Here is a 13,441-nt window from a genome sequence, read left to right as displayed (position 1 = left end):
GCATACAGAGAAAGCTATCTACCGGGAAACAAGTGCAAGGATTAGAAGCCATCAGCGCCAAGGATAAGTCTTAAGCAATGTTAAGTAGTGACAATGTTAAGTAGATTCACAGCCAATTTCGAATGTTCACCCAAGCTATGGCTTAAGATGACTGCCCTTTACAGAGAACAGATTGGTAGTTTTACACCAAGGAAATAGTTTATCTAAACAACAGAATGGAGACAAAGTCAGGGTTCATTAACAATATAAATTATTGCTCTTACAGTGATGACAAATACAGACTCCAAGTTCTATGGGTCAGAATCTTTATCAGTATCAGAAGTGTGAACTATGTATTTGTTTCTAACATTACCGCTTAAAATCCTTTAAAACTTAAACTACCATATACACCCATGTATCTTGTCCTAATGATAATCAATATTTATGCAAAATATTGGTGGGAAATGTTAGGCATTATTATGACGGCAACACCTTGCCCTTAAGAGAAAACTTTAGTTTCCGAACAAAATTATAAAGGATGGATAAGCAAGATCGAAGGGTCACTATTTGGCTGTATACAGTTCTACGCAATTACCTTACTTCATGAAATTTAAAGGTTCTAGCATATCTCTGTCAATTAGAGATCTGTCATATAACATACAGCGCAAGCATCCATTGGCTCGCTCAATATTTCCATATTCCGAATACGACATTTAGCACAACATCTAAAGCAAACAATTTGGATAGACTTAAAATCAAACTGATCTGCATTGCGAAAGTACTTAATAAGAACACAAGATATAATAAACATGATCATATGGGTGTTAATTCGGATAAGTCCAACAAGAATGAACACTAAAACACGTAGGCTTAGACTTTAGCTCGTGAAAATCCATCAGCATTTGCATTCTCTGCTCCACTATGGTATTTGATTGTGAGCTCGTATGGTTGCAGACACAGGGACCATCTCAGAAGCCGTTGTTTTTTTTTTCCCTTTGTTTTGGCTTAGCCACGTATGTGGGTGTGGTCAGTTTCGACACTGAATGGATAACCACACAAGTAGTGGTGAAGAGATTCTATCGCCGATACTATCACAAGGCATTATTTCTAAATTGTATAATAATTCTGCTCACTGGACAATAGTTTGCGGCTAAGATACGCTATAGAATGTTCGTCCTCATTGTCACTGTACTTACTCAAAACAGCTCCTATGCTCACATCACTTGCATCCGTTTGCAGTACAAATGGGCGTTCAAAACAGGGTTGATCAAGATAGATGCCTTTACAAGTGCATTCTTCAAGTCACTGAATGACTTAACAGCTGTCTCATCCCATGTAATACGATATTGCTTCCTTGTCCAAATACAAAGCGGAGCCGAGAGCTCAGCGAAATTCTTGATAAATTTTCTATAATAGCCCACCATTCCTAGAAAGGATCGAACCTCTTTCTTTGTTGTCAGGAGTGGGAAGTCAACCATAGCTTTGACTTTGACGTCGTCTAGCTTAATTTGTCCTCCACCAACAATGTGACCAAGGCAAACATAGTATCCTTTCAAATGTCACATTTGGAAGGTTTAACTGTCAGATTGTTTTCTCTCCATATCGGCCAGTGGGAAGTCAATCCTCCTCCATCAAATTCATCACACACAGTCAGTTGATGATAACAGTACAGCTCTCTTGTACTGACGTAATTGGTTACTAAGGTAGGTTACTTGTACTCGCCTACCACCACGGTTAATCTTGTAGTTCACGTCATTGACTTTACGAATGACACGATAAGCTCCCTTACAGCGAGTCCTCATCTTCGATGCATCGGATGGAAGCAAAACTAGAACCTCATCTCCCCGCCTAAGTTCTCTTTTGGTAGCATTTTTGTCGTACCATGATTTAACTTTCTTGTCACACTCTGTCAGATTTTTTTTCACTACATCACTTACACCAACAAATCTCTGGAGAATCGAAAACACGTGTTCTACAACTGACTTCTGTGTCTCACCCTCACCGGTGAATAGATTCTTAAGAATCTCCATTGGCCCTCTTACTGGCCAACCATACAGCAACTCAAACGGCGAAAACCCAGTTGCTTTATGTGGTACCTTCCTATAGCAAAACAGTGCGTAAGGCACCATCACATCCCACTCTTCACCGTTCGTGTAACATAGTTTCCTCAAGATAGCTTTGAGTGTGTCATTAAATCTTTTGTCCTTTCCATTGGAGTGTGGCCTGTAATGAGAAGTTGTTATCCCCTTGATGTTCAACATGTTGTAGAGTTCTTTTGGAAGAGTACTCGTGAAGTTGGTTCCTTGGTCTGTAAGGATAATCCTAGGTATACCAATCCGACTAAATAGGCCAATTAAAGCGTTGGCCACTGTTTTGGCCTCAATGTCCTTCAAAGGAATTGCTTCCGGATACCGTGTAGCTTCATCTAGGATGGTTAGTATATATTTATTCCCCGCCTTTGTGTGCGCTGTAGTGGGACAACGATATCCATCGCAATCTTAACAAAAGGGTCAGACACAACTGTTGGACACACCAGTGGAGCTTCCTCCTTCCCTGTTCTCCTTGCTGTCTTTTGACAGATGTCACAGGCCTAACAGTGCCTCTGAATATCCCCAAATATTCCTGGCTAATAAAACGCAATTGTTAATCTTGCCTTTGTTTTCTTCGTTTCTAGATGATCAGCAATAGGTCTATCGTGCGCCAGCTCCAACACTTCTTGACTTAACTGCTTCGTCAAAACTAATTGGATTTCATGTTTTTCCCCATCCGATGACTTCCACTTCCGTTTTAAAATTCCATGCTCCAAGAAAAATGCTATGTCCGCGCCTTCTGCTTCACTTGCAGATGACAGGGCCTTTTCTCTCACTCCAGTCATTCTTTTGATACTGAGAAATGTATTCCACATTAACAGTGTGTAGCTGATCAAGCAATAGGTTCCTGTCATCAGCCTCATCTTCACGAGGGATGTCATCCTCATCCTCATCAGGACAATGATCACTATCTTCATCCGAAAATAGCCTATCTAGATGCACTTCGTCTAGCCCAACATTTTTTTTTTTCACTTCCTTCAGCTTCCTCTTTCCGCACCCTTGCCTGGTTGCTTGTTACTACCATAGTCCTTTTTTAAATACGGACATTGTCCATACCCAGCAGCGCTTGTGCTGCCAAGTCAGATACCAGTCCAACCTGGATATGACTCTTGTAGTGTGGCGTGTCTAATTCTACTATGGCTAATTTCGCCTCAAAAGGCTGTTCAATGGCGGTGTAGAGTGTCAGGTTCTGCCCTTCAATGATACATGACTTATCGACAAGGTCCTCACGTTTCAAGGTCATTTCTGCACCTGTATCTTTAACAAACAATACTTCCTTGTTGTTCACTGTTGTTTAACCGTTCACCAATGGTATTCTGGACAAAGTAGGTTGCATGATTTCGTTTATTTCTGCTGGGACAATCACGCAGAACATGATCCTTCTGGTGATATTTATAGCACTTTTTGTCTCCATAGGAGTTTTCTATCAAACCAGTTTTCTTGGACTGAGGTGAATTTGATCTTTGGTTATATCATTGGCTTAACAGGAATCACACCCATCCAAAGTTACAGAGTACATCCAGTAGTAATTTGCAGCTACACTACTCAGACAAAACTCTGGTACTTTGCTGTTTAATGTTACTGTCAAATTTCCAACAACTTTGCTATCCCACCGATGTCACCAAACTTGTTACGGGGTACAAAGTTGCAAACAATAAAATCCAACATAAAGTGGATTCCCAGCCAATTTTGAGTGTCCACCCAAGCTAAGGCTCACGACAACTGCCATTTGCAGAGAACAGATTGACAGATTGGTAGTTTTACACCAGAGACATAGTTTATCTAAATTCAGAATGGAGACAAAATCAGGGGTTCATTAACAGTATAAATTCTGGCTTTTATAGTGCTGACAAATACAGACTTCAAGTCCTATGGGTCAGAATCTTTATCCGTATCAGATGTGTGAACTATGTATTTGTTTCTAATATTACCATATCAGACCGCTTAAAATCCTTTTAAACTTAAACTACCGTATACACCCATGTGTCTCTTGTCATAATGATAATTAATCTTTACACAATAAATTGGAGGGAAATGTTAAACATTAATATGACGGCAACAAGCAAGTACTTATATTAATGCTACACCATATAAGATGTTATGAGATTTCCAGTCCTGTATTTTGTTCAAGATGGTTGCTGTAAGTCAAAAGAACTTGTTTAAAGATGTTAAATGGAATACGTATACTCAAGACCTAGATGGAAAATAATATTTTCTCTTTTGTAATACGGTCAAACCAGTTGCCTCCATATACCCTAACCTTTTATATCTAGTCCACCTACGTGACATAAATATTTGCGTATAAACTTATGTTGTATCATATGATTTCGTCGCATCCACATGTTTTATTCGGAACGTCCCAAAAGCCGTTTGTACTGCGGACAAAAGTTAAAATGTTAGGATGACTGTGCTGTAGCATCAGTCAACTTTTAAAAGTTCATTTACAACAACCTGCCAGCATGGACTGAGAATGTGGTCAATAAAAAGACCTAATGTCTTGTTCTAAAGCCACAAACGAGAAGTTAGTGTTCGCAGGGAAAAAATTATCAACTAGCAATCTTGTACTCCAGACGTAATATTTCTCTTTGGTGCTAAACGTGTAAACGGTGGAAAGTGTCACGAATCTATTTTACAACTAAAAGGCGTAGAAGACGCGGTGTTTCATGGATTAGTAGGCCAGGCTCGTGACCAAGCACGTGTTCCCGAAATTGATGAAAAATATAAGCCGTAATGTTTCACTGGCTAGTCTACCACACTCACGGTAAGACGTTGAAGTCATGTGACTGAGGGAAAAAAAATCACAACTCAAAACTCAAAATAAAAAACATAAAACTCATATTTAGATTCTTAATAACAGAAAGATAATACCTATGGCATTAAGAATCTTCACCACCCAACCCCACCCCCAGGCTTAAATATAGAAGACCAACTTTTTGGGAATTAGAGCATGGGTTCAGTTTTTGTGTTTGTGACAAGCCCTAGTTCCTGAAATTAAGGACAAGTAGAATCCGCATTGGCTAGCTTGTTAGTCTGCCAGGAATTGAAGTCACTTAACTGAGGACTTAAGATTAACTTAGACTCAAAACTAAACAAAATTAAAAAAATTAAACACGACTACTGAACAATATAAGGACTTAAAACTGACAAATCAAGTTGAATATTACCAATACAATTTAAATTTATATTGTATAAATGGTGAAAAAACAAATACGATATAGAAGATTACTTTTTAAAAACTTGTTTAGCACGAGTTCAGTTTTTGAATCTTAGATTTTCATGACTACGAATACTATTCTTGATTTCATAAACGTCTTTTTGTGTAATATTTCTGCTTAAATTCTGTATGCTGACTGTTTTTAACAAAATCATGTTATTTACAATAAACCTAAGTTTTGAAATAAGTTGGTTATTTCGAGTTTGAGATCCTAGCCTTAAAGTTGACTTTATAGAAGTTTTACAGAAGAGCAAAATTTTGAATTGAATATTCATTCGAAATTTTTCTGTCAATCCTACTGATCCTACATTGAATATACGATGATAAAAAACACTCCAAAGCATTCGGGCTGACCATAGATGTATTTTTGTATTCGGACCACCTCTGCGTAGGACAGACCGAAAAGTTTCGAGTGCAATTGTGATCATATGGTAGAAAAACTCGAGGTAGTCCAAATATTGCAGTATCAGGATGGTTTACGACCAAGTGAACGCAAAATGGTCCACTCCGAAACCGGTACAGCCAATGAATACTCTTGGTAAAGCCGTAGAAAAACAACAACCGTTTCTCACTGTCTTCTGGTAGCTGGAAATAAGACACCTCAACAGATTGGTGACACTACCCACCTGATACTTCGAAAAAAATTAGCATGCGTTCTATATATGTTACAATTTCTCGTTTGGCGCTGCATGCAAGTATAAAATAAATTTCTGAACGACTTTCTTTTACCTACCGACCGACTTTAGCACGACCCTGAGGGTATCAGGGTGATTTACGACCACAAAAGCTTGAAAAGGTCCGATCCAGAACTTGAACATCTTTGGAAAACTCTTGCTAAAGGTGTATGATGACATCAAGCGCTTCTCACTGTCTTCTGGAAGCTGTAAAGAGGATACATTCTAAAATAATTGTTTGATAATGCCTACGGTCATTAAACTGCTGAATGACCATACATAGTGACTGTTTTAATTCCTGTTTATCTTGAGAATTTTAGAATCCTCTGAAAGCCATCTCGCTGAAAAACCTTTAAAACACCATTCCCAAGATGATTCTAGAAACATACATACTTATTTCGCAATTGCAATAAGGATATTTAAGAGAGTTACATGTGTTTCTATTATCACTGATTAATGGAAGTTCTGGTTGGTTGCCATGATGGCGAAGTTATAGTTGTTAAACTTAATTTTATACGAAAATGCCCATCTACGAATCTATTATTTTTAGATCCATAAAACGCAGACGTGTTCGTAAACTGCTGTTGATTTCAAACCAGGTTATTCTAAGAGTTAAAAAATGTTCATTTCAAATAAGCATAAATATAGAATTCCATCTGTTACACGACTCAAAATATTCAATAAAATAGAACAAAATAAGCGAAATGTCTTTAAAATATGTTCGGTTGTCCTCAGAAATTTACCTTTGCGTGACGTCATTTGTGACATGCTGTATTACTACTCAGTTGCAATAGGAACAAATAAGGTCTGGGTTTTGGATCCTAAATGCCACAGTAATCACATAATACAATATTCTTACAACATCAACTGGAACCACCTACATACATCCAAGTTCGCCGGATATAATGCCACGATTTATATTGAGATATACTGTAATTAGATATTCCCTTTCCGAACACTTACAAAAACAGACTTGCTTCTGAATAGCTACTATGTCGTAGCCTCAACTTGATTTGTTGTGGTTGAGGCTACGAACTGATCCCATATCATGTAATGGAGCACAAAAAAGTATCACTAAAGTGAGAAAAACAAACAGTGTAGAAATCTATTACATCAGTATAATCATGTTGTGAAAGAAGTTTGGCTTATTTTGAATTTATTAAGCCCTTACGCGATAAAATAGATTGGCATGGTTACACTATCCTCACCGTGTTCGCCATGACAGATAACGCGAGACTCTTGCCGTGACCCCTTTTCTACGTAAGGCTTGCCAGACCACATTTGGATATTCTACGCTATGTTATTATCAATCAAGTGCGAATAATCGCTTCTTGGTGGAATTTCAAAGTTGCCGATAAACCGTATTTACTTTTAATGCGCAGAATTTCTGACTCAAACCGCGCCAAATTTTTACTACGATTTGTTTACGTTTCCAAATAAAACGTCAATGTCCTTATATGGCACACAACCAAACGAGGCTGAGAACGGAATTAATCATTATTTGAACTAATATGGCGGACGATTTAAACGAAAATATCGGATAAAAAAAGTAAACGAGATTTTACAAATATTTCTACAATGATTTTCGATACTTCCGGTATTAAATAAGAGGACTACTCAATTTATTGGATTATATTCAAGGAATATGTTCAAATTGTTATTATTGGGCTAAAAGAGCACCGGTAGTGAATCACACCCGGCTTGCTCCATTGACACGTATATGCTCATATTAGTACCCTGTCCACGAGGTAGGAGTAAGGGTACTAATATTAGTACTAGCTTCTGAAATGCTTAGTGCAGTTTATATTCTCAGGTTATATTGAAATAGATTTGCTGATAAAGGGGATTGTATACTGTTAACGTTCAAGACTGTAGGACTGGCTATGGGTGAGATGCAATAATGGACACATTTCATGTATGACATATGTTCCATAATGCAAACTTATATGTTATGTTCCATAATACAAACTTAGATGTTATGTTCCATAGTACAAACTTAGATGTTATGTTACATAATACAAACTTAGATGTTATGTTACATAATACAAACTTAGATGTTATGTTCCATTGTTCCATATACGTTATCAACCTCAAATATTTGTATTCAATATATTTTCAATGCTTAATAGTTTCAGCGTATTTGCTGCTATTGTGATTCGTTACAAATTGTACTAACGTTTGTCAGGTAAGCCAGAAATTCTTTAGGACCTGGTTGCTCTCTGTGCAACGACTTTCTTGTTTTTTGTTCTTGTACTTTTAAAATTTATCAAATTTACAGTCCAGTGTAAACAAATGTGATTGTCGTCGTTATTTGGAGTTATTGTAATGCCTTGATCCAAAGGTCAAGGTCATCAAGGTCGTCACACACATAAGAAAATCGTAGCCTGGTACATTGTGAATTAAGAGTTGCATATTCCTTGGAAGCCTGCATATCAAATTACATTGTTATGTGCGGTAGCTTCGCACCAGTCAAATCACAATGATTGCTTGTTTTATTTTCGACAATTTCACTTTCACAAATATGACATATATTAGCCGAAATATAAATGTTTCTTATCTTCTTTTGTAAATATTATTTAAGCAACAGCTTCTTCTCTTATCTATGTGCTTTGTTTCCGCACTTGACTTTTGCAAATGCTGGTAGAACATTTTAATGGAAGCTCTTCTCTTTACAACAGGTTGTTGATAGATTTGTGTATGAATATAATTAAAGATTTTATATATATATATATATATATATATATATATATATATATATATATATATATATATATATATATATATATATGTATATATATGTATATATATATATATGTATATATATGTATATATATATATATATATATATATATATATATATATATATATATATATATATATATATATATATATATATATATATATATATATATATATATATATATATATATATATATATATATATATATATATATATATATATATATATATATATATATATATATATATATATATATATATATATATATATATATATATATATATATATATATATATATATATATATATATATATATATATATATATATTCTCAGGAAACATTTATTCAGTCGACACTCCACCGCAAAATTACATAACTTTGAAATTATCGGCATCCTGGAATACTCTTTTCCCGTTTAAAGCTCCGCCTCAGAGAGAGAGAGAGAGAGAGAGAGAGAGAGAGAGAGAGAGAGAGAATACCAGGTGAAGGTTCCCATAAAGCCAGTGAGTGTCCTTTGGTCCAGGAACGTCTTTGAAAACCTTCTTGATGTATTGATACCAGAAAAAGAACCGTACCACTCTGTAAAGAATATACCCAACTAAAGTGGTCACACCAATATACAGTGACCCTGTAATAGTCCAGTCGCTTCTGAACAAATTAGACAAGTTTAGGAAGCTAAGAAGAACCATTTCGGCTAGCCACTTTGGAATTTCTTCACTGTTTGCCATTTGTTACAAGACGAGTCTATTTTTATTTAGTATGTGTTGTTACACAGTTCAGAAGGTCAATGATAAACACACCAATGAAAGTAGAACACGTCAATCTACAAATAGGCAAGTTCTTCGCCGGCAAGAATGTCATTCAAATCTGATTCTGTCAGAATCACTATAAGGTTTATGTTTAGGAGGCAACAGGGCATACATACATACAGACAGACATACATCCGTACGCACGCACGCACGCACACACACATACAGATACATACATACATACATACATACATACATACATACGAACTGTATTGTTTATAACTCGAACGGAGATAAATTTTATATCGCCTTATAAACAAGCAAACCAACCATTTTTTTTTTACTACCAGACAGGCGCGCCGGCAGAATTATTGGGGGGTGGGGATCATGTAGTGGTCAGCTATTAAATTTTATTGATGTAAGCCAAAACAGGTCTAGAGGTAAAATCCTCGGGGTGGGTGGGTGGGTGGTTACCAGAGTCAATTTGATACATCATCTGATGGATGAATTTGTTAAAATTATGAAGTGGAAAATGTTTACTTAAAGAACGATAACATAGCGGATTATAACAAACTGTACCTTGTTCCGTTCACTCTAAAGAAGTTATGAGAGAGAATTTATATTATAAAAAAATAGCTATTATTAGTATTATTGATCGTAAATCAATCAACATATAAGTATTTTGAAATAAAAAAAACTAGCGAGTATTATTTAGGGTCTTCAATAAGTATGAAACGGAAGTCAAATTTTGACCAACTGTTTGTTCAGTTAATCTGAAAAAGGTATGAAAGTTGAATTCTAGTGTATGAAAGGAAAGAAATTCTAATTAGGTTAGCCTCTCTCTCTCTCTCTCTCTCTGCCATATTGGAGATGGCAAGCGTCTAACTGGAGATGGAAAGCGTGTAAATATTACGCCTCTTTGAAACCAAGCGACCTTTACATTTAGAGCTCTATTAACCTCCTAGTGAACCATCTGTTTACTACTTGTTACTGGACGCATCCTAGCTTCAAACATATTTTTCTCGCAGATCGTTCAAAAATAAAATGATTGACACACCTATGAATGTAGAGCAGCTAAATGAATAATTAAGCGATTTCTTCGCCGGTATGCACGTCCTTTCTGTCTCATCAGTCAAAATTACCATTAGGTTTCTGTGCAGAAAGACATACATACATACATACATACATACATACATACATACATACGTACATACATACTGATGAAGGCAGAGAAAAGACTGGGTAACTTTCATTCGTGTATGCAAAACATTTATTTCGCTTCCTCACGAATTCAGAATAAGAGACTTAAAGTCGAATTTATATCAGATTTATTTACAGATTCGGAGGGGCTAAAAGTGGCTGATTTTGACCAAAGTAATTGGTAGAGTCTGATAAGACTCAGCAGTCAAATTCTATTAGGTTTATTTACAACAGTGACGCACTCGCACTTCACCTCTCACGTCCCCTGTTCAGTCGTATGTAACGAAATTAAGCTCACGCATTCAAGGTTGGTGGTTTACTTCTCTTTATCCGGGTTAATTCGCCTTTAAAATATTCAAACACCACAATACTCAGATTTCTAAGCCTTCGAGCACACCACATAACTTGTTACAACTTTATTGTGCAATCAGTTAAATATAATATAAATTCTCAACCCCATGACCATTTCCTTGATTTTATTCCATATCTCCTTGGGGGCGATAACATGGTCGTGTGGGTTATGTAAGTTGTGGAAGGCAGCTAGGCATTATATGACGTTATTCACGCCAAAGCAGTAGTAACATGAGCGAAATGGGGGACAAAGAACCTCTTGGGGGACAATGGGAATTTAATATGGGACAGCCTATCAGGGTAACACGGACATTTAACATTGGAGAGCCTCTATTATGACAAAACGGTAGCAGTGTTACATGTGGCTGACCTCAATGGGGTCACTTTGTGACCGTGTTGCAGTTGACTTCAGTAAGTGTTAATATAGATTGGTACGGGATATCCTGTGTTAAATTTATTCACATGTTTATCGTGAGAAAGGACATAAAGTGTTTTATAGGGACAAAACAGGTCTATAGGGACAAAAGGGTTTATGGGACAAAAGGTTTATAGGGACAGAACAGTTTTATGGGCACCAAAGCGTTTATGGGGACAAACACACTATTACACTCACGCACACACACTTTTGCCAAGAGTCAAAGAGTATCTTTACGAGGCATGTAAGGGGGGGGGGAGGGTGTCTGAAAAGGGCCGTTAGAGTGTGTCTTCTAATTCGTCCCTGACCTTCAGTTCTTCCACCATCTCCTCAGTTTGTTTAGGAGCTTCACATTCTTCTCTCCATCATCATGGATCCAATCAGGATGACCCATGGCTGTAAATTTTTCCTGGACCTTGATCTAGTTCTCATTAATTCTTTGGAAACCCTGTTGTTTCCTCTCGATTTCGTTTTCTTTTCTCACCTTATCTCATATGGCCTTCATCTTCTCCTTTTCCTCTTCCATCACTTCTTTAATGATGTTCTTAGCTCTTTGAAGGTCAGTCGCCTCCCCTCTCAATGGCGTATGCCATTTAGCCTCTACTTGTTCGAGTAGCTCCTCAATATTCAGCAGAATGTCTACTGCTGCTTGTAACGTTCTGTCACCTTATTCTCTTGTCGGATTGATGATGAACGATACGACTTTCTTGTTTTTAATTTTTGTCGCTTGCGCACATTCGGGTATGTTCGACTGATTAATATATGTTCAGAACTATTTATTTTCTCGACGGGTGGTGTCAAATTAAAGCGCACTACACAGTTAGTCGTTAGGTTGGAAATGACCCATACACCTGATAACACCACGGTTTCAGGCTATGGTAACCCAGACCTCGTGGATATTTGGGACAATTGGAAATCTGAACACGTTCTCGTTAGACATTTGACTGTCCGTACTGCTATACCAAGTCCCCCGGTGGGAACGTACCACACGTATGGCGACACCCCGGTTAAGCTGGCACATGCGCGGTATTTGAAAACTAAGACGAGTTTGAATCGGCCCACATACTACTGCATGTCCGAGAGTGGCAAGGAGCAAAGGGTTCGGCAGGAAATTCCAAACGTCGGTCGGAACGTGTCTGAAACGCCAAGTCGTGAATATTTATGTCAAATCTTGCCTAATTGTTTAATTTCGGCTGTTCCCTTTTAACTATTCTGTGTTGGTCACAATTGTAATTACAGTCGCGCTATGAAGTTACACATTTTACTATGCAATCTTAGATTTAGAGATATTGTGTACGAAGTGTACCTTAACTTCACAAAAGGTTTTAATAACTGTACTTAGGCCAAAGTGACCACTTGAATTTGAACAGAATGTCTGGCAATAAATCGGGGTATTTTAGACCCGTGGTCAAATAGATCTTGTTAGAATCATAATGAGTTTTATCTAAAAGGGTTTTCTAGCCAAAATGAAACCCTACGGTTACTAGTTGAATAGTCGCCCTAAAAGGCTTCGTATCAGGTTTGCTTGCAGTTGGTAGTGCCACCTCGTACGGTCTTTTGGAGGATCTAGGTCTATAAGCTCTGCCACAAACCAGTTAGTCATATTATTGTTATAGCGAGATAATGGCATCTGCAAACAATGGTGTTCGATCAGGAAGGTGACTATTAAGACTGCAAAAGGGACAGGGCACTCCAGAAATGTATCTCCCTTTTTCCTGGTATTATATATTGCCTTCCTGATGCATTGACACTAAATGCATTTGGTTTATACGAATAAATTTCCGATAGTCATACTTTATCATATTTGCCAATTTGCTTGAGGAATGTAATAAGATTGACATATGCTCGAGGAAGTCCGGGTATGTGGATGTTTTTTTGTTGGATGTTCTTGAAGATGGTCCTTGGTTTGTAGTAACTTGGGCAGATGTTGAATACACGGTTTAGATATTCTGGTGAAGGGAAGAATGGGCAGCTTGTACCTCTGTGTTGGTCCTTGGATATATGTTTTTCGAAGCTGTTCGCTAATAGG

General features: G+C 37.2%; 1 protein-coding gene across 1 annotated transcript in view; it reads right to left on the bottom strand.

Moving 5' to 3' along the window:
- Positions 1 to 9,425, bottom strand: part of LOC149781825 (cytochrome P450 4F4-like) — a 33,304-nt gene extending 23,879 nt beyond the window's left edge. Inside the window, exons 1-2 of the mRNA XM_089935015.1 lie at positions 9,177 to 9,425; positions 6,017 to 6,164 (exon numbers count right to left, since the gene is read on the bottom strand). Of these exons, the coding sequence (XP_089791141.1) occupies positions 6,017 to 6,164; positions 9,177 to 9,425 (397 nt within the window). The remainder of the gene's footprint in view (positions 1 to 6,016; positions 6,165 to 9,176) is intronic.
- Between the last annotated feature and the right edge of the window lie 4,016 nt (positions 9,426 to 13,441).

This window comes from Sinohyriopsis cumingii, chromosome 15, assembly GCF_028554795.1.
Source record: "Sinohyriopsis cumingii isolate HCF-2022 chromosome 15, ASM2855479v2, whole genome shotgun sequence".
In the NCBI taxonomy this organism is placed as follows: Eukaryota; Metazoa; Mollusca; class Bivalvia; order Unionida; family Unionidae; genus Sinohyriopsis; species Sinohyriopsis cumingii.
The sequence above is the reverse complement of the archived record's forward strand: the minus strand, read 5'-3'. Positions and strand labels throughout refer to the sequence as shown.